The sequence below is a fragment of the Lynx canadensis genome, chromosome B1, assembly GCF_007474595.2.
Source record: "Lynx canadensis isolate LIC74 chromosome B1, mLynCan4.pri.v2, whole genome shotgun sequence".
Classification (NCBI taxonomy): domain Eukaryota; kingdom Metazoa; phylum Chordata; class Mammalia; order Carnivora; family Felidae; genus Lynx; species Lynx canadensis.
The window spans coordinates 124,194,268-124,221,651 of record NC_044306.2 but is presented as its reverse complement, the minus strand read 5'-3'; the positions used below and the strand labels follow the sequence as shown (position 1 = coordinate 124,221,651).

Sequence of the window (27,384 nt, the reverse complement as noted above, 5' to 3'; positions counted from 1 at the left end):
CAAATATGGATAAGATGTTCTATAAATTCAATTTTATAGTTTCATTTATGTGTATATGTATATACACACATAACAACACAAAATTATTTTATCTGGCTTATAAAGAATTTGACGTACAACCCCAAAAGGTCCTTCCTACTAATAATAAGGTAAAGAAAAAATACCAATGTTTAAATGAAAAATAATAGGATTAAAAAATACTTATTTTTTTAAAGTGTTTATTTACATTTCAGTTAGTTAATATATAGTGTAATATTAGTTTCAGGTGTACAATTTAGTAATTAGACATTTACATACACCTGGTACTCATCACAACAAGTGCCCTCCTTAATCCCCATCACCTATTTAACCCATCCCCCGCCCTTCTGGTAACCATCAGTTTGTTCTCTATAGTTAAGAGACTGTTTTGTGGTTTATCTCTCTTTTCCCCTATGATTATTTGTTTTGTTTTTTAAATTTCACAGACGAGTGAAATCATATTGTATTGTATTTCTCCAACTGACTTATTTTGCTTAGCATAATACTCTCTAGCTCCATCCACGTCATTGAAAATGGCAAAATTTTATTATTTTCGATGGCTGAGTAGTATTCCATTATACTTATGGAATATTCCATTATACACATACATACATATATCTCATCTTATTTATCCATACATCAGTTTATGGACATTTTGGCTCTTTCCATAATATGGCTAATGCAGATAATGCTGCTATTAAACATGGGGGTTCATGTATCCCTTTGAATTAGTATTTTTGTATTCTTTGGGTAAATTACCGGATCATAAGGTAGTTCTATTTTAACTTTTTGGGAAATCCCCATATTGCTTCCCAGAGTTGCTTCATCAGTTTTCCTTCTCACCAACAATGTAAGAGGGCTTCCTTTCTCCACATCGTCACCAACACCTGTTGTTTCTTGAAAAAACATTCCACTCTTAACTAATTCTAAGATATGATATGAAATGATATTATCTATAGGATAAAAATTGACACAAAGCATATAACCAACAGAACTATTACCACTGTATCTTATTTTATAACAATGATTTTCCTTTTATAAATCACAAGACTTAACATATTTAGTTAGATGGTATTCCCAGGAAAAGTTAAACGGTATTAAGAATTATAAACAGATATGGGCTATTCTCATTTTAGACCAGAAAACCATATTACTATATATATATTAAAAAGAATCAAGAATTCTCTGTCATATTCATCAAAAAAACCCTAGCCTAACTGAAAAATCAATAAAAATGAGGAATCTATTTAGAGAGTTGATAATATGATGCCTGAATATCTTTTCCTTGATTAAATCAATGTAAGAGAATAGGACATATGGAAGTTAATTTTCAATTACCAAAACGAAGCATGGATATTAATTGAATTGGCCCCAGTCACCTATTGAATCTATGTTAGAAACATGTTTTGGATGGTACACCTTAAATACTAGATTAAATTTAAAACAATGAACAATTCTAATTACTACAATATTTGCACATTTTAGAGGAAATCAAATTTTATACATCATGATATCAGGTAATAGCTTCAGAAATCCATTTTTTCTAATGTGTTTATTATAGAGGCATGTGGGATTTCTGCTGTAATTTCTTTGAATTATAGGCTACTTTTAAGATGCAGGATGGCAATCTTGATGGATTATTAGTTTAACCAGTGTGATAAACTCGTTTCACTTAGCAAGCTGGCTACTCTACAGTTGTGTAGTGACTTTGACAGTCATTATGTCTTTGAATTCAAATAATAACTGTCTTTATAATGAAGATACTCCCCTCTCCCAAATTGTTTCAGAAGCTAGTGCTGGCTTGACAACAAGAAGAAATATATTTCATATTATAATAAGGTTTTATACTTCTAAGGAGCTTCAGAGCTTCTGGAGATGACTTTGAAATTGTCTTATTAATCTTTAATATTCTCATGAGAGCCAAGTAGACAGCAAGTATTATCTGAATTTTGTAAAATAAAACTAATAAAACAATTAGTGAATTTACTTGCCCTAGGCTAAATACTGAAACAATGAAAAATCACAGTGCCAATCCTGACACTTAATTGAAACTTATACATTCCATCTACAATAATTTTTATGGAGAGAACAGTAAAGGCTGAGAGAAAAAATAATCTTCAGAAAATATGAAGTTCAACATAATTTACTTCAAGAAACCCTGAAATAGATATTTTTAAATTTTTTTTTTAATGTTGATTTTTGAGAGAGAGACAGTGTGAGCAGGGGAGGGGCAGAGAAAGAAGGACACACAGAATCTGAAGCAGGTTCCAGACTCTGGGCTGTCAGCACAGAGCCCAACATGGGGCTCAAACCCACAAACTGTGAGATCATGACCTGAGCTGAAGTCGGACACTCAACCAACTGAGCCACCGAGGTGCCCCTGGATATTTATTTATTATTTGATTGTGCTTGGTGATGGTGACCGTGATAGTACCAGAATTTCAAAGAACTAATTCCCCTGTTCCACTTCTGGGTGACCACATAATGAGTGTGGTCAGGGACACTAACAGTGTTTGAATTCTACTTCATAACAAAGCTGAAACCTGACAAAATCAACAATGGTACAGCAAACTCCAGAGAAAAAAAAAAGAAAATACACAAAGTTAAAATTTGACTTACAATGGACCTTTACGTTGGCAAAATACTTGATTCTTGAAAGAACAGTGAAAAACAAAGCAAGCCTCTATGGATTGTAGGCTCTCTAAGTACTCTCATTGGCTGACAGGTTGTAGTCTCCTAATTTGGTTCTTTATCAAAAACCCTTGAAAGAGTTTCTCCATTCTGTTTCATTTTTTTTCTCTTCATATTCTCATAAGGAGTCACTACAACAGTTTGGTTGTTTAGCAGTAATACATTTCTAAATTACTGCTGGAAATGATTGTTCCTATTTTCTATCTAGTTTTCCTGTGTGAAATAACACACTTAACTGATTTATCCTCATTACCAGGAAAAGTTATTGCATTCATTTTTAGTCTAAGAAAACTATTATTAGTAGCTGAACTAATCCTAATTTTTAAAATCAAAATTACTTTGGGAATTTTAACCTTCCCAAATAAATGTTTATCTTTTTATATGGATGTTTTCTTGATACTTGAGAAAAATTAAAATAATTCCATGACACTAACATGATGTGTGTCTTATACATAGTTAAATTCCTTTCTCCTCTAACAACTCTACCATACTAAGAATTTTGGGTTATTCCCTAGTAGAAAATGACTTTATTAGTTTTAAGTTCAAATGAGTAACATTGTCTTTGGTAAAATTAAGGGACATAAAACTCAAAAAAATCTTATGGCTGAAAAAAATCTAAAATCTTTCACTGAATAAAGCAGATTTTTTTTCATCTTATACACTTAAAAGAGGGGTATGGTAAATATAAAGGTATGTTTATAATATTCTATTTTAGTATGGAAACCTTAATTTTTTTTTCCTCATAGCTTTAAAAACACAGTCTGTACTTACCTGGCCCATCAGTCATTTTCTCCAGGCACCGAGGAGCTGTGCTAAGAAAGGAGGTATGTTTCAGCTTAGCCGCAAAACTACGGGGTGGCATGTATTTATGTTGAACTTGGGACATCTCATATGATTTTTGAACATCATAGCTGCCAGGTGCTGGAATGTCCTAGAAAGATTTCAATAGATGAGCATAAACATATCTTATATGGAATATATCTAAGACTAGGTAGCATAGATGTTCACACTAAACAATGGCATAAGTAGAAAAATATAAAAATTTTCTTAATCACTTTTTAAAAAAAGAAATTTAAAAGAGTATCCCTAAATTTATGCTCTCCTAATAAAAGTGTAAATTTGCTTGTCAAAATTTAAGGTTAAATAAATAGAATTAGGAAACTTAGATCCATATTCTTTAAAAAAAATAGCCTTTATAATATAGATCAAACTTTCATTTTCAAATTTCACATTGAAAATCAAATTACATACAGGAATGAGAACAATAATTTTTTGTTTTTATAAGCAGCAGAACTATCCCTGCTATATCTGTTCTACATGACCATACTTCACTTGTTCTATGAATGAGACTGCTTATTTCATTTTTAAGATTCCAATTAAGTTAAAAGCCTTCCCCCTTCATCATTTATGGCTGTTTATATGCTCTACAGTTATATTAACATTTTTAATCAACATAAACCACATGGAAATTAATAACTACAATAATAATTCTAAACTCAATTAAATATAAAATATCATTGCACAATTAATGCCTGTAAACTATTAGCTAATTATTTTAATGAAAAAAATTTAACTCCTTTTCCTCAAATTATTTTAAAATAGAAAATGTTATATGTAACATATCTGTTCATCTCTATGATGTAGAAAGATGGAACTTTTCAAGTTTTAATGATTTTCTGGTACACAGGTGACTCTTGTGGCTAATGGTGTGCACTCTAGCACTAGACTTCTTGGGTTTCAAATATATGTGCCTTACTTCTTTAGAGACCCTAAGCAAGCCACTTAACCTCTGTGATTCTCAGTTTCCTCATTTGTAAGTGGGAAAGATAATAATATTTACATCATAAATCATAGGGTTGTTGTGAGGATTAAATGAATTAAAACAGGTAAAATACTTAGATTGGTACCTAATTCTATAAAAGCATTAGCTAATCTTAACTATTCTACAAAAGCCAATTGCAATGCAAACAAGACAGAACTACCAGAGTTTGGGCTAATAGGGGAGTATTATAATGTTTCGAATAAGTCAAACAAATCTGGATATTGAAAAAATTAGACTTTTAAAGTCCATGTTTTATAAAACATACTTTCTCTGGTTTCTCATACCCTTGTTATCACCTCCAAGCACATGCCAACAACATTATTTTCTACTTCCAAAGAATCACGAAATATGGTAAGAGTACTCAACATGACTAGGGGAGAGATGCTTACACGAAACCTCACATTTCTGGTTTAAGTCCTGTGTCAAACACCAAATGCCACATCGGAAAGTCAACTAAGAAAGGTCAACAATTGTTTTCTTCTGGCCTATATCAACAGAATATTTAGTAAGAGTGGGCTGAAGAGAAGCAGTAATAGCAGTAACTCCAAAGATGACTTCTGGATCTTTTGGGGCTGCTTCAGTAGTATGTGGAAGGAAAGTGGGAGAGAGTACCAAAGCACGAAGAAATCGTGAATACACACAACATACTCAAGGGTATTTAGGAAAGCTTTGCAAAGATCTTGACTGTCCCTACTATACACTTTATTTTTCTTATCTGACATTATTATGGTTACTGCTTCCTGAACACCGTGCCTGGTGTCACCACCTATTCCTTTTTCCAGTGCCCAGCCTCTATATGATTGATGGCTATGGCTCCTGCCACATAGGAATCTTTTTTTTTTTTTAATGTCTCGAAGCAACAATAAGAAACTGCATCCGTGATCAGTTTTCTTCAGAAATACTGTGTTCCCACCCAGGAAAATTCATCACACTAGTTGTACTAAATTTCAATAGATTCACTGGTTCTTTTATTAAGTGAAAATATATTACCCTTGCTCATGATCACCCGTTCTTACAGCGTATTTACGCTTCTCTGAAAACATACTACCTTCTTTTATCCTTTATCAGTGCTTCTAAGTTCTTCTTATTTATCTTCAATTCTCATTTTGTCTGACCAAGAGACTGATTTTTCAAGTCAATTTCCTAGGCAAATGATTGGTAAGATAAATCTGAAACAATGTCTAATAGCAATAATTTAAACAATACGTATATATGGTACCCTAAACACCATTTCAGGAAAAAACAGTATGTGTAGCTAAGATCATCAAATCTCTCTGGGTTATCTTTTATACATCACAGAAAATAGGAAAGGCACACAGTGAGTGGATATGAAAAACACTTCCCATGGCTTTTTTTTTTTTACCCCAGTTATTTGTATCCTGTTCCTGTATTTGGAAAATTCAAAATACTTCCCAGCAGAATCTGAGTCCTGGTCCAAAAACTAAAAATGCCTGATTCGCATATTCCTGGTCTAATTTTTTAGCTAGGACATGAATCTAGGTCCTAGGCTTAAATGACAAACTTTGAACTGGCAGCCAATTATTCAAAGAAACAGACAGCACTAAAAATTCCATTCTAGTGAGGGGCTGGCAATGCTAGAAGCTATGTCCAGCTCACAGAGGCAACAAGAGTAAGTACAGACTGAGGGAAAATGCCACAAAATGTCTGATGAAATAAAAGCTATGCCTCAGTGCAAATTAGAGGTAAATCTAAGGTATCCTGACTTTATCTAGAAAACTCAGGCCCTATCTAAAAATGACATAATCACAGAATTAAAATAATTGATGTATGTAAAAATCTTAGAATGGTATCCGGTACATAACAAGCACTAGAATTTCCTTCTATTGCCATCATCATTGTCATTAGCATTATTATTCCTATTAGGTGTGACACTGCATGTAACCCTCAAAGATACCTTCCTTGCATGGAGAGATGTCAACTGGATATTTAAAGGGAAAGCTGCTAGTATGTTAAGAACCAAACAAACAACAATAACAAAACTGAAAAGTAGTCAAGTTGTTGAGAATCACAAGAAGACAATGTCCCAGGCAGTTTAAAAAAAAAAAATCATTAGTTTCAACCAGCTTCAAGGGAAAGCAGGTCGCCGCATTTATGTTTTGGAAAAACTATTTCACATACTTTGTGACCTTATTCAATTCTGTCAAGCAAGTTGAAGCCCCTGTAAAATTCTCCATGCCCAAATACAAGCTTCTTCTTCAAGGTATTTGACAAATTTTGAACTTGGAAGAGTAGAAAGCTGAAGAGTAAAGCTGAAACTTGAGAGTAGAGGGTAGAACATGCAGGAAGAAATAAGAGACCCTCAGGGTTTCAACCGGAAACTCAAAAGGGTGACAAGGGCAGAGCCACAAAGACAGAGTGGAATCTTAGTCTTGTGGCACTTCTCAGGTAAACCGTCACTAGAAGGACGAACCCCAGCAGTCTACAACAGACCTGACAGCAAGAGCCATATGACAGTAATCCGTGCACTAGACTTAACACTGTGGGTAACTGAACCACTACTACTCCTTTCAAGTTATACAGTAAGTGCTCTTTCATATCTATTTTCATGTCTTTTCTGTTTCTAGGGACAAACATATCAATACAATGGTAGGTAGCATAATATAAGAATTATCACTATGCTTTGGCTGAAATAAGCTTTCATTACACCTTTTGGGTAGATTGTTCTGGCTGTTATTTCCTACCTACCTGAGTGTATTCCAGTCTAAAAATTTATTTTAAAATCCCAAATATATAATTATTAAAAAAATCACTAGAATGTATTTTCTAATGAAGCTTGTCCTATCAGTTAAGCGACTTAAGCAGACTTCAATGAAACTTTCAAACAAAGCTTTGAATCACAATCTTTAATCAAATGTATATATAGTATATATATATATGTGTATATATATGTGTGTGTATATATATGTATATACATATATATATATATGGGTCATAAATGTAGTGAAGTTTGCCTCAATATGCAGAAAACTTTTTGATTAAAGCAATTTACCAATATGCTTATTCAAGTTGCTTCATTTTGGCTTTGTAGAGAATAAAGACATTTCAGATAATAATCAAATTATCTTTGTTTTGCGTATTGCAAATTATAATTACAATCACATTACCCTTGCCATTTTTCAGCTTTCCTAACATTTGCCATCCTGAACACATGCCTCTTTAAATATCTGACTTAGGAAAGAATAAGTGTTATTTTAGAACAAAAAAATAATAACATATAATATTCATATAGATAGGAAATTATACTGTTTTGTGATAGGCAAAAATAGAAAATATTGATTTTATTTGCCATAATCTCCTGGAACACCAGAAAAGACTTTTTACCCTAATGCTGGTTTATGAAAGGAACTAAAATTGTAAGCTACACCATGGTACTTCAGGCTCAGTAAAGAATAACATAAAATGCTGATGGACAAAATCATGTAGACAATAAAACCACTGATTTCACCTACTTTCTCTAATGTAACATTATACAATTCATACTTGAATCACAATTTTGCAGTTGTTTGCTGACATTTCCACTTCATTAGCCTCAGACAGCCTTAAAGTAAAACTCATTATCTTCCCTTTCCCAACTACCCAACCTTCTATCCTTTCTTACCTACCTATAATAACTCCTTATTTAACCAGGTCTGCAAATAGAAAGCTGGCATTTACTTTTCTTCACCTTCCTCTCCCATATCTAAAAATCATCAGTTATAACCATTGTAACATCTCTCCCTTTATCCTTTTATTTTCTTTACTACCAAAGCAATCTTGCTAAGGGCTCTAAAATATACCTGACAACTGTACTAACTGTCTCTTTAAACGTTAGGTCTTCTGTCTCAAACCATCTGCATCACAGTTGCAAATAAGTTATTGTACTAAAACATGACAGAATTCTGCGGGAAACATGCATTGGTTCCTGAGTGTAATGTGAAATTTTTCGGAAAATTATCTTTGGCAGTAAAAGTCTTCTTAAATTTGAAGGCAAATTTACAATTGTAAAACCCAGTTCAAGTAGGTCCTCTTCCATTCTTGATCACCCTAGCTAGAAGTGACAGCCTTCACTTTTCAATTCTTCTGTTCCTTATCATATAAATATACTTATCTATATAAACACATAAATATAAGTATACTGTATACTTATTTGTAAACATATAAACATACAAAGAGTTCATTAAACAAATATATTTATTTGAATATATATTTCTTTTTTCATCAATGTAAAAGCAGGAAGAAGGTATATAGCTATCTGATGCTTCCTCAAATAAGATTCTATTTACCTTATATATTTGCAGATTAATTTTCCTTTTACTCTCTCAAAGAAAGCTGACATTAAAAATCCAGGAGCATAGGGGCACCACAATAGCGTTGGACATTTAGGCCCTTTCATGCTTCCTCCTGTACCATTCTTTTTTCTTTAATGTTTATTTATTTTTAAGAGAGTGCAAGCATGGGAGGGGCAGAAAGACGGGGACAAAGGATCTGACGTGGGACCTGCACTGACAGCAGCAAGCCTGACATGAGGCTCAAACTCATGAACCATGAGATCATGACCTGAGCGGAAATCAGTCATTCAACCAACTGAGCCACCGAGGCATTCCTCTCCTGTATTATTCTTAGACTAGCTCATCCTTATGTTCTCAAGATACTGACCATAGCCCAAACCATAACATTCTCATTTCAGAAATGAAAGTAAAGGACAAAAGGCAAAAATATGTTTAATAACACAACAGCTTTCTCTGAAGAACTTTCCCAGTCCCATAACTTTTGCTTTCTTTGCATTAGTTAAAAGTATGTCAAATAACTACCCTATAACTATAATAGAACTTTAAAAAAGGAATTGTTTTAGCTGGGCACATTGCTCTTCAAATAAAATTGGATTCTGTTGGTAAGGAAGAAAAAGATAAATATATCTTTATATCTATATGTGGTTGGCAACTAGTAATCTCAGTCATAATATTCTCTGCCTTTGAGGGCACTAGAATTATAAACTATAACTCACTTCTAGAGTACTATCCAGGATATTAGACTATCTCACTCAAGAGATATTTTGACTAGAGGTTTGTGGGCTTTGTTCTCTAATTCTTGCTCATCCTGTGGGTCTCAACCTTTCCTGAATCCATTAGCTGTCAGGTCTCCAGTGATATACGTTTAGGACACACCGCTCTTAACTTTGTCGCAGTTGTTACACTTGCCATTAAATAAATCTTCAATTACTGGTTTAATATCATTCATCCGCATAGGTATATGTAAACTTTTAAAGGTTCAGAAAGTATTTTGTTGATCATTGTATCTTCAGTGATGGCAAGTGCCTTGCAGTCACTAAGTGATCAACGAATATTTTTTAATCAATGAGAAACTATATGAGCTAATGAAAGAGTGAATGAAAATGTTAGTATCTACCTTGAAGTCATTCATCCATGTGTGGCCTTATCACTGAGCGCCCCCCTAACAGCAGGGTTGCCATAATGCCTTGAAAGTATTTTCACCCCTAGAGTGCCTAAATTTGTCTCACATATAAACAGTTTATATTAAATGTGTGCTAGGTAAAGATTGTTCAAGTACTGTTTTCCCTAAAGATGTTAGGGATGTTCCTGTTTCTAAAAAAAAAAAAAAAAAAAAAAAAAAAAAAAAAAAAGGTATAACTTACAATCTCAGCAATGATGTAGAAATATGCATACATCTATTCATACTGACCAAGGACTGACTTCCACAAAATCGTTAGGTAGTTAATTAATATTTTATGTGAGATGCATTTCCTTCTCTTTTCTATCAAAAAAAGTAGACTTTTACTTTTGAGGCTTGAGCTTTTCATGACCACCTTTGACATTGGTTTTATAGAAAAAAAAATGTGTATCTCAGCAGATTAAAGTAAAACATATGAACAGAAATGGCCTATATAACCTTTCTTTTCCTGTAAATGCTAATGTTACTGAGGCAGGGAAAAAAAAAAGCATAGATTATTGCCAGTCCTAATAGTTCTAACTGACATGATAACATTTCTTCAGAGTTTCATCAACTCAATACAAATCCGGAAGTTAATTCTTTTGTAAGTTGAAAGTGCAAAGAGTTAATGTAAGTGATTTTTTTAAAAGACCATAACTGTTCCTAGAACCAGTTGGACAGATTTAGATAAGGCACTAAAAATTATCTTGATAAACTTGGAAAACTTAATAGAGTTAAATTTTGAATGTGATTCGTGAGGGATGAAATCAAATGACCCCCTATTGTCATCTATTATGTTCAGTATGGCAAGAATTACCTCTTATATAAAAAGAAGGATCATTTTAAGGTAGTGCTATTGAAATACCATGGAACCTAGAGTCAAAATTGCTGGGTTATATTCATAGCCTTGTTATTAGCATCATTCATGCAGGCCTTCAAGAACCTCACTCATCCAAGCCCCTCTCACCCTGATGATGCCGAAGGTCATGTTCAGAAATATTTCATGGGTCACTGTGCAGGGGATGTGTTTTCTCCCTTCTCTTCTTCCTATGACATTGGTAGTGAGATGAGTCGTAGAACTATTTATATTTGGAAGTTGCCTCTCCCACAGTAAGCTATGAGTGGGCAGGATAATCCGGACTTCCTTTCTGTGAGGTATAAATATCTTAGCATTCCATTACCTGCATCAAAAATTAATTATGGCTGGGATGCCTGGGTGGCTCAGTAGGTTAAGTGTCCTACTCTTGGTATTGGCTCCGGTCATGATATCACAGTTTATGAGTTCAAGCCCCATGTCAGACTCTGCAGTGCCAGTGTGGGGCCTGCTTGGGATTCTTTCTCTCTCCCTCTCTGTGCCTCTCTCTCTCTCTCAAAACAAATAAACTTAAGACAGTGAAATAAAAATAATTATGGTTATATCTAGACAGAGAAGAGTAAAGGTGATGACAGACAAGAATAAACTATGAAAAAGGAGAGAAAACAAGGTAATTAAGACAAAGGAGATAGGGAACAGGAACCGAAGGCTGCCTACACACAGAGGTAAAGATCCCTGGTAATGTTAACCATACACTCAAATAATGTCTTCCATGTTATGACACATGGAAGATCTCAAGTTTATAGATCTCAATAGCAAAAGGCAAACTGTACATTTGAAATGAAGGAAACCAAATTATTCTCCCTGAATATTCCTCTTAATATCTTTTCTAATGAATGAAATATATTTTAAATATCCCATTTCCTTCCAGATTTATACTGCTTCACATAGCACTAAAGAATTGTTCAAGTCAGTTTATACTTGGTGTCAAATTTAATAACACATTTTTTAGTGACACTAAATGTTTCTTGATTGAATAGATAAAGAAACAAAACAGGCAGAATAAAACATTAGATGAAAAAGCTTCAAGGGTTCTATCACTGTGTCTAAGTGTCATACATATAAAGGTTATAGCCATCTAAAAACATCCAAAATATCTTTTAACTTCATAAAGAATCAAGAAAATGATCATCTAGAATAATGCAAATATCCTACTTCTTCCTTTCCCTTTTTTTGAAAACTTTGGTATATTGTTTCCCCTGTACTGTAAACAAAATGCTGCTTAAGTGATCCTGTTTTTAAATGCTACACTCTTTTAGTTTTGGTCTAACAAAAATTTACTGACTCTTTACTAAGCACTGATGCTAGTAACCACCCATAGTGAAGACTGTGGACTCTGAAGCTATGTTGTCTGGGTTCAAGGTCTGGCTCAGTATTTCTGCTAATCACATGACCATGGGTAAATCTTATGTCTCAATTTCCTCATCTATAAAATGGGAATAATAATAGTTCCTACCTTGGAGGCGTGTTGTAAGGATTAAATGAGTTAATATATGTGCAACACAGAGTGCTAGGTGACACTATGAGAACCGTGTAAATTTTAGTTATTATTATGCCTCATAAATACTGATATTTGGGTGATACTTGATTTTTCCCCAAATAACTACTACAAGTAATATTTGAAAGTAATATATTCTTCAATGTCAGAAATAAATTAATTTAAAACATGAGGGTTTTTTTTTGAACATGCAGTTTAAAAAAATATCAGTATATCTGTTTCAAATGACAAAAAGCACAAAGACTGACATAAAATTGTAACTTGGTTATGGGCCAAATATAATTTAACAAATATCTTCATTAGACATTAAAAAAAAACCCAAAACTTAGAATAGAGTCCTCTATCATCTACTAACATTATTAAATAAATGTCATGCTCTAAAAAACAAACCAAAAAAAACACTCTTTTCTCCATACATTTCAGGAAGATGAATCAACTCTTTTTAAAAAGTAGTATTTATTGAACAATTTCAAATGACTTTGTTAGAGTTATTGGAAATCTACATTTCAATATATTAAATAAAATGTAAATTTTCTAGTCCCAGGTTCTGGTTTTGTAGAATACAGATACTTTCATCACCTTAAAGATACAACTATCATAAGAAAAGTGAATTTCTTTATAAAGATATTCCATATTAATGCCTATATAATAAAAGGCAAAGTCAATTTCACATGCACAGAAGCATGTGGGAAAAAAAGACAAGTGCAAGAGAAAGAAAAAAGAAAGTTCATGGTTTCAGCTTAGAAAAGCATCTAATTCACATCTCTCATGGATTCACTCCAAATTTGCCAGAAAACTCATAGGAAAAATTAAAAAGAAACATGCACACGCGCACACACACACACACACATACACACACACACACACACACACACACAGCAAAATGAAATGAACAAAAAAAAGCTAACAAACCAGAAGTAAAAAGGGATATCTAACTTAAATCATATAGTCCTGATTGGCAAACAAAAATTGGTATAAAACATTTATTTTGTTTGTTTAGCTGAAATATAGTATCAATTAGCATAAAAAGAGATACTGCATCCTGTCTCCACTGTCTATTGCTGGCTTAGAGATCTAGGATCTATATCACATAGATTACTGGCCCAGTATAGATCACCTTTGATGTAACTACACATTGTTCTATTTTTCCTTCCCATTACTACACTACATTCTCAATGTAAATATTTAAAATACAAAGTAAAAAAGAAAATCCCTCTTTTACCAACCTGCACAGTTGGGCTCACTGAGTACAATATTATTGTACAATATTGTACTGTACAATATTATTGTATAATATTGTACTGTACAATATTATTCTACTCTATTACTTTAACCAGCCTTCACTAGTGAACATTTAACTCATTTCCACTTTTGCATTGTTATAAACAATTACATAATAAATTAAAACATATACACATATGTCTATGTACTTCTGGGCAAATGCCAAGATAAATTCCTAGAAAATAAAATTGTTAAGGCAAGGGATATGTGCAATTTAAGTTTTGGTTGAAATTATCAAGTAGTCTCAGAAAAGTTTTAGCAATGTAAACTCCCCCAATAGTACAGGGGCCCTTGAACAACATGAATTTGAATTACGTGGGTCCACTTACATGCAGATTTTTTTTAATAATTATATTGGAAAATTTTTTGGAGATTTGCAGCAATTTGAAAAAATACACATATGTACCGTGTGGCCTAGAAGTATGGAAAAATTTAGGAAAAAGTTAGGTATATCATGAGTGAATAAAACATGTAGCCAGTATTTTATCATTCACTACAATAAAATATTTACAAAGTTAAAATGTATCAAAATGTACACACACACACACACACACACACACACACACACACACACTTACAGATAGCACATGGCACCATTTGCAGATGAGAGAAATGTAAACACACATAAAAATGTAGTACTGAATCGTAACTGTATAAAATTCACTGTAGCATGTACAGTACTACTGTGATAATTTCGTAGCCATCTCCTGTTACTGCTGCAGTGAGCTCAAGTGTTGTGAATATCTGCTTAAAACACTGTGTGACACTAATTCCTCCACATGAACAGTTTCTCTCTCCACTAAATTGCCTACCACAGCAAAAAGTGATCTCTTGTGGTGCTCACATATTTTTCAACATGTTGAATACAATACTGTTAGCCCGGAATAACACCATAGGACCCATACAAAGTGCCACTAGTGATGCTGGCAGTGCTCCTAAGAAACAGAGAAATAGTCATGTCAGTATAAGAAAAAGTTGAATTGCTTGAAATGTACTATAGATTGAGGTCTACAGCCTGCCATTCCAAAATAAATGAATCCAGCATTAAGGGCCAATGTAAAAAAAGAAAAGACAATTTGGGAAGCCATCACTGTAGCTACACCAGCAGGCACAAAAACCCTGCACTTTTTGTGAAATACTTTTTTATCTTGTATTAAAAATGCAGCTTTTTGTGTGGGTGCAGGATTGCTATAAGAAAGTCATACCTATAGACTCTAATATGATTGAAGGAAATCTGAAGTCATTATAGGACAACCTAAACCAAAAAGAAGGTAAAGGAACTAACGCTGGAGAATGTAATGCCAGCAAAGGATGATTTGAGGCTTTTCAAAAGAGGTGTGGCTTTAAAAAATGTCAAGATAACAGGAAAAGCAGCTTCTGCCCAACCAAGAGGCAGCAGACAAGTTCCCAGACACCAGCAAGAAAATCACTGAAAAGAAAGGATATCTGTCTGAATAGGTTTTTTTTTTTAACGTTTATTTATTTTTGAGACAGAGAGAGACAGAGCATAAACAGGGGAGGGGCAGAGAGAGAGGGAGACACAGAATCCGAAACAGGCTCCAAGCTGTCAGCACAGAGCCCGACACGGGGCTTGAACTCACGAACTGTGAGATCGGCTTGAACTCACGAACTGTGAGATCATGACCTGAGCTGAAGTCGGACGCTTAACCGACCGAGCCACCCAGGCGCCCCAGTCTGAATAGGTTTTTAATGCAGATGGAAGTGCCCCATTCTGAAAACAAAAATGCCAAAGGACATTATTGGTAAGAAAGAGAAGCAAGCACCAGGACTTAAGGCAGGAAGAGATAGGCTAATTCTACTGGTTTGTACAAATGCAGTCATTTTTATGATCAGGACTGCCCTTACGTCTAAAGCTGCTAATTACCTATAAAGCTGCTAACCCCCAAGCCTTGAAGGGAAGCTAGAAAACATCAGCTACTGGTCTTGTGGTTATACAAGAAGGCTTGGACAAAAACCCTTTTTCTGGATTGGTTTTATCTGTGCTTTGTCCCTGAAGTCACGAAGTACCTTGACAGTAAGGGGACTGCCTTTTTTTTTCTTTCTTTCAAAGTGTTTAGGAATTCTTTAATTATAAGAAGAAAGGCAATGGGATTATCTATCAGGTTCTAAAGGTACCCATGCATTAAATCACTCAAATTCTATCTTAAAAACCAAAACCTTAAATTACAGTACTATTAAGCTTCCTTATAGTAAGGAATAAGACCAAGCTATACTAGGGTACAAAATCCTGAAATTCTTGGCATGAAAATGATTTAGTAGACATCTGGTTTATTCAAACATTAGGCCTACTGAAGACAGAATTAACAGAGCTCATGGAGTAGGGAGAAAAAAAATCCATACAGCATCTGCTTCACTGCAAATTTCCTGGGGAAAAATTTTATGCATTCTGTACTACAGTCTTACCAGTAAGCATCCACATGTGCTTGATACAGGTTAACTTGAATAGGAGACTAGAAACTTTCTGTACATTCAACTGGGCAAGTAGCAGTAATGATGCAACTTTCAGAAACATTTTTAGGCATAAGAAATAGCACTGCCTACAGTGAGAGTCTTTGATAATCAAAGAAAAGAATATCACTAAATATAATCTTACAAATAAGAAGGAAAATATATGTATTTTTACCAAAGCATTGCTTTACATACCAGGAAAAATGTCACAATGAGATCTTCTATGAAATTAAAACATTAATTGTTATACTCAACTTTAATCAATTCTGAAGTTATTTTGTGGTATTATAAATCAGAGAAAAAAAATTTAATCTAAATGCAATTTAGGTAAGAAATGAAGGACTAATATGGGAAAGGAGCAGCACTTCTCTGGCTAACTCATTAAAAAAAATGCCAAATAAAGATTTTGAGTCAAATTTTATTAAACACCATAAAAACAGATCACCACTACAATTCAAGAGGATAATCTAAATATGCACTTGACAATAAAGCACATTTGAGTATGGACTGAAAAAAAAAGTTTTTCAAAAAACCATCAAATGTATCATCTCCAAATACCCAAATAATAAATCACTTCTGCAGGCCTTTTGTTGGGTGGAATCATAATGAACTGAAGATTTATTGCTATGAAAAAAAATCTGCAGTACAGTAACATGAATCTTGGGTATTAAGCATAATTAGCTGAATCGAGTTAAGAAGTTCAAAATCTAATAAGAAACTTGTGTGTGTGTGTGTGTGTGTGTGAGAGAAAGTCTATATGCCAGTTGACCCAAGAGCAACCGAGATATCTAACCTGTTCAGTAAGAGCAAATATTATTTTAAATCTTGTTCTTTGAAGGCAATTAAAAATTACAGTTCCAACAGCCCATAAACCAAATTTAAAAAACTGTAGAAAGCAATTAAAACCACATTCAAAAAGCCATTTTTTTTTTCAGCTCAATATCAGTACCTCAAGGGGAAAAGAAAAGCATCCTTCTTTTGATACTGGACAATGCCCCCATCCACCCCATGAGTTCAACAACAAAGGCATAAAAATGGTCTACCTTCAAACACATCTCTAATTCAGCCTCTAGATCAGGGGGTCAAAAACATCTTTAAGGCTCCTTACACATGGTACTCTATGGAAAGCACCGTCAATCCTATGGAGAAAACCCCAACAGAGAGAACATCATTAAAGTCTGGAAGGATTACACCACTGAAGATGCCATCATTGCTATAGAAACAGCCATGAAAGCCAGCAAGTCTGAAACAATAAATTCCTGCTGGAGAAAACTGTGTCCAGATAGGTTTTTTTTTTCTTTTTTAAGTTTTTACTTAAATTCTAGTTAATATACAGTGTAATATTAGTTTCAAGTGTACAATTTAGTAATTCAACACTTACATACAACACCCGGCGCTCATCATAAGTACCTGCCTTAATCCCCGTCACTTAATTACCCCATCCCCCTACCCACCTTCCCTCAGTTTTTCTCTATAGTTAAGAGTCTATTTCTTGGTTTGCCTCTCTTTTTTCCCCCTATATTTGTTTGTTTCTTAAATTCTACATGTGAATGAAATCATATGGTATTTTTCTTTCTCTGACTTATTTCACTTAGCATAATACTCTCTAGCTACATCTACATCATTGAAAATGGCAAGATTTCATTCTTTTTGATGGCTGAGTAATATATTCCGTTATATCTATCTACCTATTGATCAATAAAGAAGATGTGATCTATCTATTGATCAATGATTAATATATTGTTAAGATTAACAGATAAGATAGATCACATCTTCTTTATCCATTCCTCAGTTGATGGACATTTGGGCTATTTCCATAATTTGGCTACTGTAGATAATGCTGCTATAAACATGAGGGTCCATGCATCCCTTCGAATTAGTGTTTTTGTATTCTTTGGGTAAATATCTAGTAGTGCAATTGCTGGATAGTTTTCTTTTTAACTTTTTGAGGAACCTCCACCCTGTTTTCTATAGGGACTGCTCCAGTTTGCATTCCCACCAAAAATGCAAGAGGGTTCCCCCTTCTCCACATCTGTGCCAACATCTGTTGTTTCTTGTGTTGTTAATGTTAGCCACTCTGACAGGTGTGCAGCAATATTGTAGTTTTGATTTGTATTTCCCTGATGGTCAGTGCTGTTGAGCATCTTTTCATGCATCTGTTGGCCATCTGTGCTCTTTGTAAAAGTGTCTATTCATGTGTCTAAATGTTTTGCATTACTTCATATGACTTACAACAAATGTAATTTTTTAAAAAATCATGCAAAAGACTGGAGATACAGCAGAAGAGGTGGGAGGAGACAGTTTCAAGATAAGTATTTTGGAAACATTCAAGATCTAATAGACACCACACCAAAAGAATGAACAGATGACAGCTTTATGGAGAGGAGTACTTCTGAACCAGTACCAGATGATGAGGAAGAAGATACAGAAGAAGCAGTGCCAGAAAATAAACTGACATTAGTCAATGTGACAGAAGGGTTCTAATTACTTAAGACTGCTTTTGACTTCCCTCATGACATGGACCCAGCACTGAAACTAAAACAAATGGTGGAAGAAGGACTGATTGGTATCATACAGCAACATTGTTAGAAAAATGAAAACAGCAGAAAAGTCAGAAAGAAATTATGTGTATATTCTGTAAAGTTGCACCAAGCATGCCTGCCTCTTTTGCCTCTCCTTCCAACTCCCCCACCTCTTCTACCTCTGCCACCCCTGCGACATCAAGACCAACCTCTATTCTTCCTCCTCCTCCTCAGCCTACTCAATGTGAAAATGATGAGGATGATGGCCTTTATGATGATCCACTTCCACTTAACAAATAGTAAATAATCATCATAGCCAATCAATATAGCCAATAAACTTAGTGTTGTGTGTCTTTGTGTGAAAATCTAATAACTGTACAAGAACTGTATGAGATGGTTTTGTGTCATCATCATCATCATCAGTGGTTAAGTATTAATCATGTGGGACATCATGCACAAACCTGTATGGAAGTGGTAGCCTATCCTCACATAGGCATAAAATGAGTGATATTTAATATAAAAGTAGTAAGGTGCTCATTTTCTTACTGCCTTATAACTTTGCTTTCAAAGGATTACATTACTGTACAGTGTGCCTCTCTCTCTCTCATCACTGGAGAAACTGACTATCATCACAGGTAAGTGGCTTTTAAAACAATAACAATGTGTCCGATACTGCATTATGAATATTATTGTAATACTTTATGCCATAAAAATTTTATGATTCATTCATTAGTGGCTAGGCTACCATAAGGCAATCATATCGCTGCTTCTTCATTATCAATGCATGAATCATCATACCTGTAAATAAATATAAATTTCTTTTTCAAATTATCTTTTCATTTTTGATATCTAGTGTAATACATATAATAGCTATAGTATTTTTGTATCATATAAGACAGCATTGATGTACGCACAGACACTTCATTTTTATAAACAATGTAAACTTAACAGTATCAATAAATACAGCACAGTACTGTATATATATTTCTTCTTCCTTATGAGTTTCTAGACATTTTCTTTCCTCTAGCTTGTATTATTGTAAAAATACAGTATATAATATATATATATAAAATGCAAAATATGTGTTAACTGACAGCTTATGTTATCAGTAAGGCTTCTGGTCAATAGTAGGCTATTAGCAGTTAAGTGGTGACCTCAAAAGCTATACACAGATTTTCTCTTTTTTATTTTTTATTTTTAGAGAGAGAGAGAGAGAGTACGCATGCAAGTTGGGGAGGGGGGCAGAAAGACAGAGAGAGAATCGTAAGCAGGCTTCACACTCATCACAGAACCCAATGCAGAGTTACGATGAGCATCGAGTCTAGTGCTCAACTGAGTGAGCCACTCAGGCACCACTACACCACACATTTTCACCTGTGCAAGGAGTTGCTGTCCTCTGCCCATGCATTGTTCGAGGGCCAACTGTATATCTATTTCCCCTACCTTTGCCAACACTATTATCTTTTTTAAATCTCCCAAATGAGAAAATTTTCTTTTTTAAAAATCTACATTTATTTAATTTCAAGTGAATTTAAGCGATCTTTTCACATGTTTACTAGGTTTGTATGAATCATTTTCTAATTAAGTTCATCTTTTTTCTTTCTAGTTTTGTAATCTCTTTGCATATACTAAGGAAATAGTCTTTGTCTTCATATGCATTTAAAATATTATTCCCAGTTTATAATTTTTCCTTTGACTTTATATATGGTATTTGTCTTAAGGTCTGGAAATTTTCAGTTTTGTTTATTTTTAATACGGCATTTTGTAGTAATCTTTATTTAGTTTTGCTACAGAAAAGTGTTAAACTTTATGAAGTCACATTTTCCTGAGGTTTCCTTTATAGTTTCCTACTTTGGATAATTTTTCTTTAACATTTAAATATTTATTCAATTTAAAATCTGCTTTATAGAAAAAGTATTCAATTTATGTTTCTGTAGCTACTTGAAATTTGTCACTCTCAGAATATAAATATTACCAGCACAGAATAGGAGAACTAGTCACAGAAGATAGCATTGTAGGAAGACCCATCAAAAAGCAAAACATTATAGTCAGGGATAGACAGAAAATGATATGCTAGCAGTACTTTGCAGTGTACTTTTCCATTTACTCCATAGGTTAAAAGAGCTGAAAATAAACTTAGAGGATGGGGGAAGGTGGCAAAACTCAATCCCACAGAGTTGCTCTAGGTGAATGCCTACTAGATAATGAAAATTGATCAAAAATATACAAATCAACTTAAACAGCAGCTGCAGATTAGATGATAAACTATCATTCAACTCAATAGTGAGTAGGTTTAAGAAGAAAACCACAAACACCAAATGTTGATAAATACTGGGTTTAGATAGTCTTATCATTATTTGAGCATGTTTAAAATGTATGGCAGCATGTGAGTTTGATAGAGCAGGATAATGAATGTGATAACCTTTGTTGTGTTATTCTCTATCCTTTTCCATAGGTTTGAAATATTTCCTAAACCAAAGATTTAAAATGGTGTGTGAAAAAAGAACATAACAAGAATTAATATAAATTTATTTGGCTCGTTTCAAGATGATATGGGTCTTATAATTGCAAAACAAATAACCCAAAGGAAAAAAATCAATAGAAGTGTAAAAAAATTAAGATTTTTAAGATTATTGCAAAAAATTTACAGAAAATAAATTCCAATTAGTAATTAACTATAACTAGTAATAGTTCTTGTTGCTAATGGGTTCTTTTCTATAATACATGAATATCTCTTAGTAATAAGAAAAATATAAATTTTATAACATAAAATAGAAAAAGACATGATTGTTAGATTTTCAAATTAATAAAGTCAGCTAATAAATAAAAATCAATGACTAATAATCAAAATAATGAAAATTGAATATTTACTGGGAATCAGCCAACAAAGCAACATGGAAGGATCCTGAGCTTCCCTCCTCCCACAAATGTACTAAACATACAGCTACACGTGCAACAATTCCCTGTGACCCTTTAACTAGGTACAGAAACTAGCTGAGTGACTCTTACACATTGGATGAATGAGAAATACTCACATCAAAATTGGTTAGGAAAGGCTGAGACACACTCTCACCATAAACCCCACTCCTGACACAGCGCCAAACAATCAGGAGGAAACCCCCAACTCCTATCCACTCCCTGAGGAATGAAAGGTTTGGCACTCCACATCCCAAATGTAGCATCCCAAATGATAGATTCCCACCAGAGGAAAGAGCTCCAAAACGCCTAGCTCTAAAAAACAATAGGATTGTACCCACAAGGCCCATAAGACTAGAGCAAAAAAGAGGCAATTAAAAAAAAAATAATGTTTATTTTTTTGAGGGGTGGGGGAGGGCAGAGAGAGAGGGAGACACAGAATCTGAAGCAGGCTCCAGGCTCTGAGCTGTCAGCACAGAGCCTGACGCGAGGCTTGAACTCACAAACTGTGAGAGCATGACCTGAGCTGAAGTCCAATGCTCAACTGACCTAAGCCACCCAGGCACCCTGCAATTTTTTTTTATATGAAATTTATTGACAAATTGGTTTCCATACAACACCCAGTGCTCATCCCAAAAGGTGCCCTCCTCAATACCCACCACCCACTCTCCCCTCCCTCCCACCCCGCATCAACCCTCAGTTTGTTCTCAGTTTTTAACAGTCTCTTATGCTTTGGCTCTCTCCCACTCTAACCTCTTTTCTTTTTTTTTTTTTTCCTTCCCCTCCCCCATGGGTTTCTGTTAACTTTCTCAGGATCCACATAAGAGTGAAACCATATGGTATCTGTCTTTCTCTGTATGGCTTATTTCACTTAGCATAACACTCTCCAGTTCCATCCACGTTGCTACAAAAGGCCATATTTCATTTTTTCTCATTGCCACGTAGTATTCCATTGTGTATATAAACCACAATTTCTTTTTTTTTTGTTTTTTTTAATATATATGAAATTTATTGACAAATTGGTTTCCATACAACACCCAGTGCTCATCCCAAAAGGTGCCCTCCTCAATACCCATCACCCACCCTCCACTCCCTCCCACCCCCCATCAACCCTCAGTTTGTTCTCAGTTTTTAACAGTCTCTTATGCTTTGGCTCTCTCCCACTCTAACCTCTTTTTTTTTTTTTTCCTTCCCCTCCCCCATGGGTTCCTGTTAAGTTTCTCAGGATCCACATAAGAGTGAAACCATATGGTATCTGTCTTTCTCTGTATGGCTTGTTTCACTTAGCATTACACTCTCCAGTTCCATCCACGTTGCTACAAAAGGCCATATTTCATTTTTTCTCATTGCCACGTAGTATTCCATTGTGTATATATACCACAATTTCTTTATCCATTCATCAGTTGATGGACATTTAGGCTCTTTCCATAATTTGGCTATTGTTGACAGTGCTGCTATGAACATTGGGGTACAAGTGCCCCTATGCATCAGTACTCCTGTATCCCTTGGATAAATTCCTAGCAGTGCTATTGCTGGGTCATAGGGTAGGTCTATTTTTAATTTTCTGAGGAAGCTCCACACTGCTTTCCAGAGCGGCTGCACCTATTTGCATTCCCACCAACAGTGCAAGAGGGTTCCCGTTTCTCCACATCCTCTCCAGCATCTATAGTCTCCTGATTTGTTCATTTTGGCCACTCTGACTGGCGTGAGGTGATACCTGAGTGTGGTTTTGATTTGTATTTCCCTGATAAGGAGCGACGCTGAACATCTTTTCATGTGCCTGTTGGCCATCTGGATGTCTTCTTTAGAGAAGTGTCTATTCATGTTTTCTGCCCATTTCTTCACTGGGTTATTTGTTTTTTCGGGTGTGGAGTTTGGTGAGCTCTTTATAGATTTTAGATACTAGCCCTTTGTCCGATATGTCATTTGCAAATATCTTTTCCCATTCCGTTGGTTGCCTTTTAGTTTTGTTGCATTTTTAACAGCTGTATTGAACTCACCACAGCTAGCCATCAAGGACTCATCACAGAGGGAGTAGGCAAAATTGACCATCTCCCAATATTTTCATGGAAGAGCATTATTAAGCCAAGCTTCTAATTGAGTAGACATTAGGGACTGGCTGTGATTCTCCCCCCAGAACCAGGGAAGAGAGTGGGTACCTCTCCGATATTCTCTCTTCAGGCCACTCCACATTCCTAGTATAAATATATTCCTATAAATGTGAGGGTACAAAACATTATTTTGCATTCTTTATTTCATCACATAACACTAAAACTCAAAGTGAATTGCTTTTTTAAAATTATTATTTAATATCATTTCAAAATAGAAATTATGTATTCTGAAACTCTTGGTCATTCTATTATCAGATTTCATTACTAAAATTAAATATGAATTTTAAAGATCTTTGAGTATAGGTCTGATTCTAACAGTATCTGATAAAACTAACATATTTATAAATAATACATTGGATTTAGAGGATATGCTTTCAAAACATTTCTAAAGCCTTAATTTTGGTATACTAATGTAATTTTATCTCAAAACGAAAGGAAGGTACTCAATTTTTAATACTCTTAATATCTGCATTACTCCTTTACTCTTCCCCTCCTTTCTTCCAAAAGTCAGTAAAACTGTCTTTGCCTTTCCCTTTTTCCAAGCAACATATTTAATCTAATATTACAAAACATACTGCTCTCAGAAAGGCTTTTAGACCAAACAATATAATATTATCTAAGATCTATGGAAATTTGATTATTTGAGGCAAATTAAATAATGTTTTCATACTAACCATTTTTAATGTATACCATTAAAACATAAACAATATAAATTAAAGTTGATGTACAGTGCCACTTAAAAATTCAAGAAAGCTCTAATCAAACAAAGCACAACGTGACATCCTTAAATAGTACCCACAATTTTACTAAAAAAGTCTAATAATTAATACACTATATTTCCTACTCTTGATTTTATAAATGTGCTTTATTCTATTTAATTAAGTCTGAAAAATTGTTCTCACTTTGATTTTTTCAAATCAAAATTAATACATTTGCTTGTCAGTATCTGCATTTCATGATCATTTCTGCATTTTCAGGATTCATCTAGTGCAAATGGTGCTGTTGCATTAATCAGTACTTACATCATCATTTAATAATGCTCCTAAGCATCAAAAATACTCATAAATGTACAGCGTTTTTATTCATATGTGAAATACAGAAGAAAATCAGATTACATTTTAGATAATCAGGGAAGTATTAAGTATGAATTGGAATCAAAAAGCATGCTCCTTTTTCTCTTTTAAATTTAAAACATTTATCAATATGAACAGACTAAGTCAAATTATTTCTTAGGGACATTAAGCGAATTTAGTATGAAAAAACAGGGGTCTCACTTTGTGGACTAATGTATTAGTTTTCTAATGCTGTATAACAAATTGCCACAAGCTTAGTGGCTTAAAACTATACTTGTTTATTAGCCTACAGTTCTGTAGGTCAGAAATCTGGAGTGGATATGGCTGGATTCTATTCTCAGGGTATCACAAGTCCAAAATCAAGGTGACCAGACAGGCTGAGCTCTTAACCTGAAAGGTCAGAGGAAGAATACGCTACCAAGCTAATGCAGGTTGTTAGCAAATTCCAGTTCCTTGCAGCTTAAGGTCTGAAGTCCCTATTTCCATGAAGACTGGGAGCTTCTCTCTGTCCCTAAAGACTGTCCACATTCTTTTCAGGTGGCTGTTGCTATCTTCAAAGCAGCAACAACCTATTTAGTCTCTCTCAGATTCTAATTTCTCTGGCCTCCCCTTCTGCTCCCAGGTAGAGAAAGTTCCCCACACTTAAGGGCTCATGTGATTACATTGAGTCCACCTAGATAATTCAGAAGAATCTCCCTATTTTAAGTTCTACAGTGTCATATATCATAATTTAATCATGGGAGTGATCATTCATCATATCTACAAAGTCCAGGGAGTTGTGTGGAGCCCAGATAAACTAATTATTTAGTGATCCAAGAAGACAAACACTGTGATGCATTTTTAAACAGACAAGCTTTAGATATTTTAAGGCATTTAGATAGATATTTTTAATACATTTAGATATTATTAAAAAATTATTTAGATTAGGGTTTGAACACAGTCTGTGAGATGAATGGAACAGGCAACACTTGATTAGCAGTTCAGCCTTCATGTCTCATCTGTGGCTCTAATTTCACAAAACTCTACACAGAGGCCAAATTCTTACAGTTAATCAGCCCTTGCCATATTAGAAAGCAATTTTGTCATCATCTCTTATTAGAAGCATAACCCTTAGAAGTATTGACTTGCTCTCCAACACGAAAAAGCTAATTAACCAGCATTCAGTAATTTCCTCAGAGGATTTCATATAAATATAGTATTTAGTTTCTTTTCATATCCAATAATAGTCTAAAGCCCTGGGATATTTATCTCTGAGTTATATAGGTCATCCTGTCCACAAACAAGATCCTTTTGTTTCACATTGCTGTTTATCAGTGACAGAGTCAGGACAAGAACTCAGAGCTTTCACATATAGTTCAGTGCTGTATTAACTACATCTTCCTCAATCATTTAAAAGTTCTCTCAACCAACCAGAATAAAATAATTTCTCCTCATTGTGCTAACTTACATTATCATAGTGATCTGATTTATTATACCATCTATCAAATAGAAGATCTTCTGTCCCACATTCTCTTATGATCATCATGCTGTATCCTAAAAGATTAGAATGACTTTCCCCACAAAATTGACTACTATGTATGTTCTTGATTAAATGTTCACAGCTTAAGGAATATCAAAATTTATATATATATATATATATATATATATATATATACACACACACTCACTCTACATCTCTACAGAAAGAAGAGAAAACCATCAAAGCAGTAGCTAATTAATGCTCCCCACGTCAAACACATATTCACACACACACACACACACACACACACACACACACACACACCCCACAAGAAAACTGTAAGACAAAACTACAAACCAACTTAAATTTCTTCAATAAAACTTTCGGAGATTAAAAAAAATTATTAAATACAATTTAAAAATTAGAAACAGAAATGAACAAAAAATAAAAGAAATAAAAGTTTATTTGTCTTATACTAAAAACGTATAATCATCTAAAACAAGACTAAGTTACAAGGCAACCAGGGAACAATAAGTTCACATAAAAATTTCATAAAATGGGGCACCTGAGTGGCTCAGTCGGTTAAGCATCCAACTGGATGTCCCTGGGTGGCTCAGTCCTTAAGTGACCCACTTCAGCTCAGGTCATGATCTTGCAGTTCGTGAGTTCGAGCCCCATGACAGGCTCTGTACTGACAGCTCAGAGCCTGGAGCCTGTTTCAGATTCTCTCTCTCTCTCTGCTCTTCCCCCACTTGAGCTCTCTCTCTCTCTCTCTCAAAAATGAATAAACATTAAAATATAATAAATAAAAAAAAAATAAACAGATGGTTGCAAACTAGTTGTCTCCAACAATAAAAACTGATATAAAGCTTAAAGGCATGATGGTACAGGATGCATATAATGTAAAAATGAGGAAACTGTTGATCTTTATGATGATTGATGAAATGGGGATTTCTGGAAGGCAGGCAATTGGTTAAAAGTGATTATCTCATACCATTTTTAGGAATATGACTTCAGTTTCTTTATGACTGTCAAAGGCATTTACAAGAAATAATCTAAGTTTCAGTTATATTCATAAAATAAGATAGATTTAATCTGTTTACATGTGTAAATTTTTTTTCTACTCAGAGAATTCTTAAGTACAGTCTCTATTTTATATTTAATTTTAACAGAACTAATATTTAAAGTAATAACATTGGACA

At 34.2% G+C, this 27,384-nt stretch overlaps 1 protein-coding gene across 1 annotated transcript in view; it reads right to left on the bottom strand.

Moving 5' to 3' along the window:
• The window catches only part of STPG2 (sperm tail PG-rich repeat containing 2), a 308,430-nt gene that overhangs the window by 79,603 nt on the left and 201,443 nt on the right, over nucleotides 1–27,384 (bottom strand). Inside the window, exon 9 of the mRNA XM_030314485.1 lies at nucleotides 3,481–3,640. Within this exon, the coding sequence (XP_030170345.1) occupies nucleotides 3,481–3,640 (160 nt within the window). The remainder of the gene's footprint in view (nucleotides 1–3,480; nucleotides 3,641–27,384) is intronic.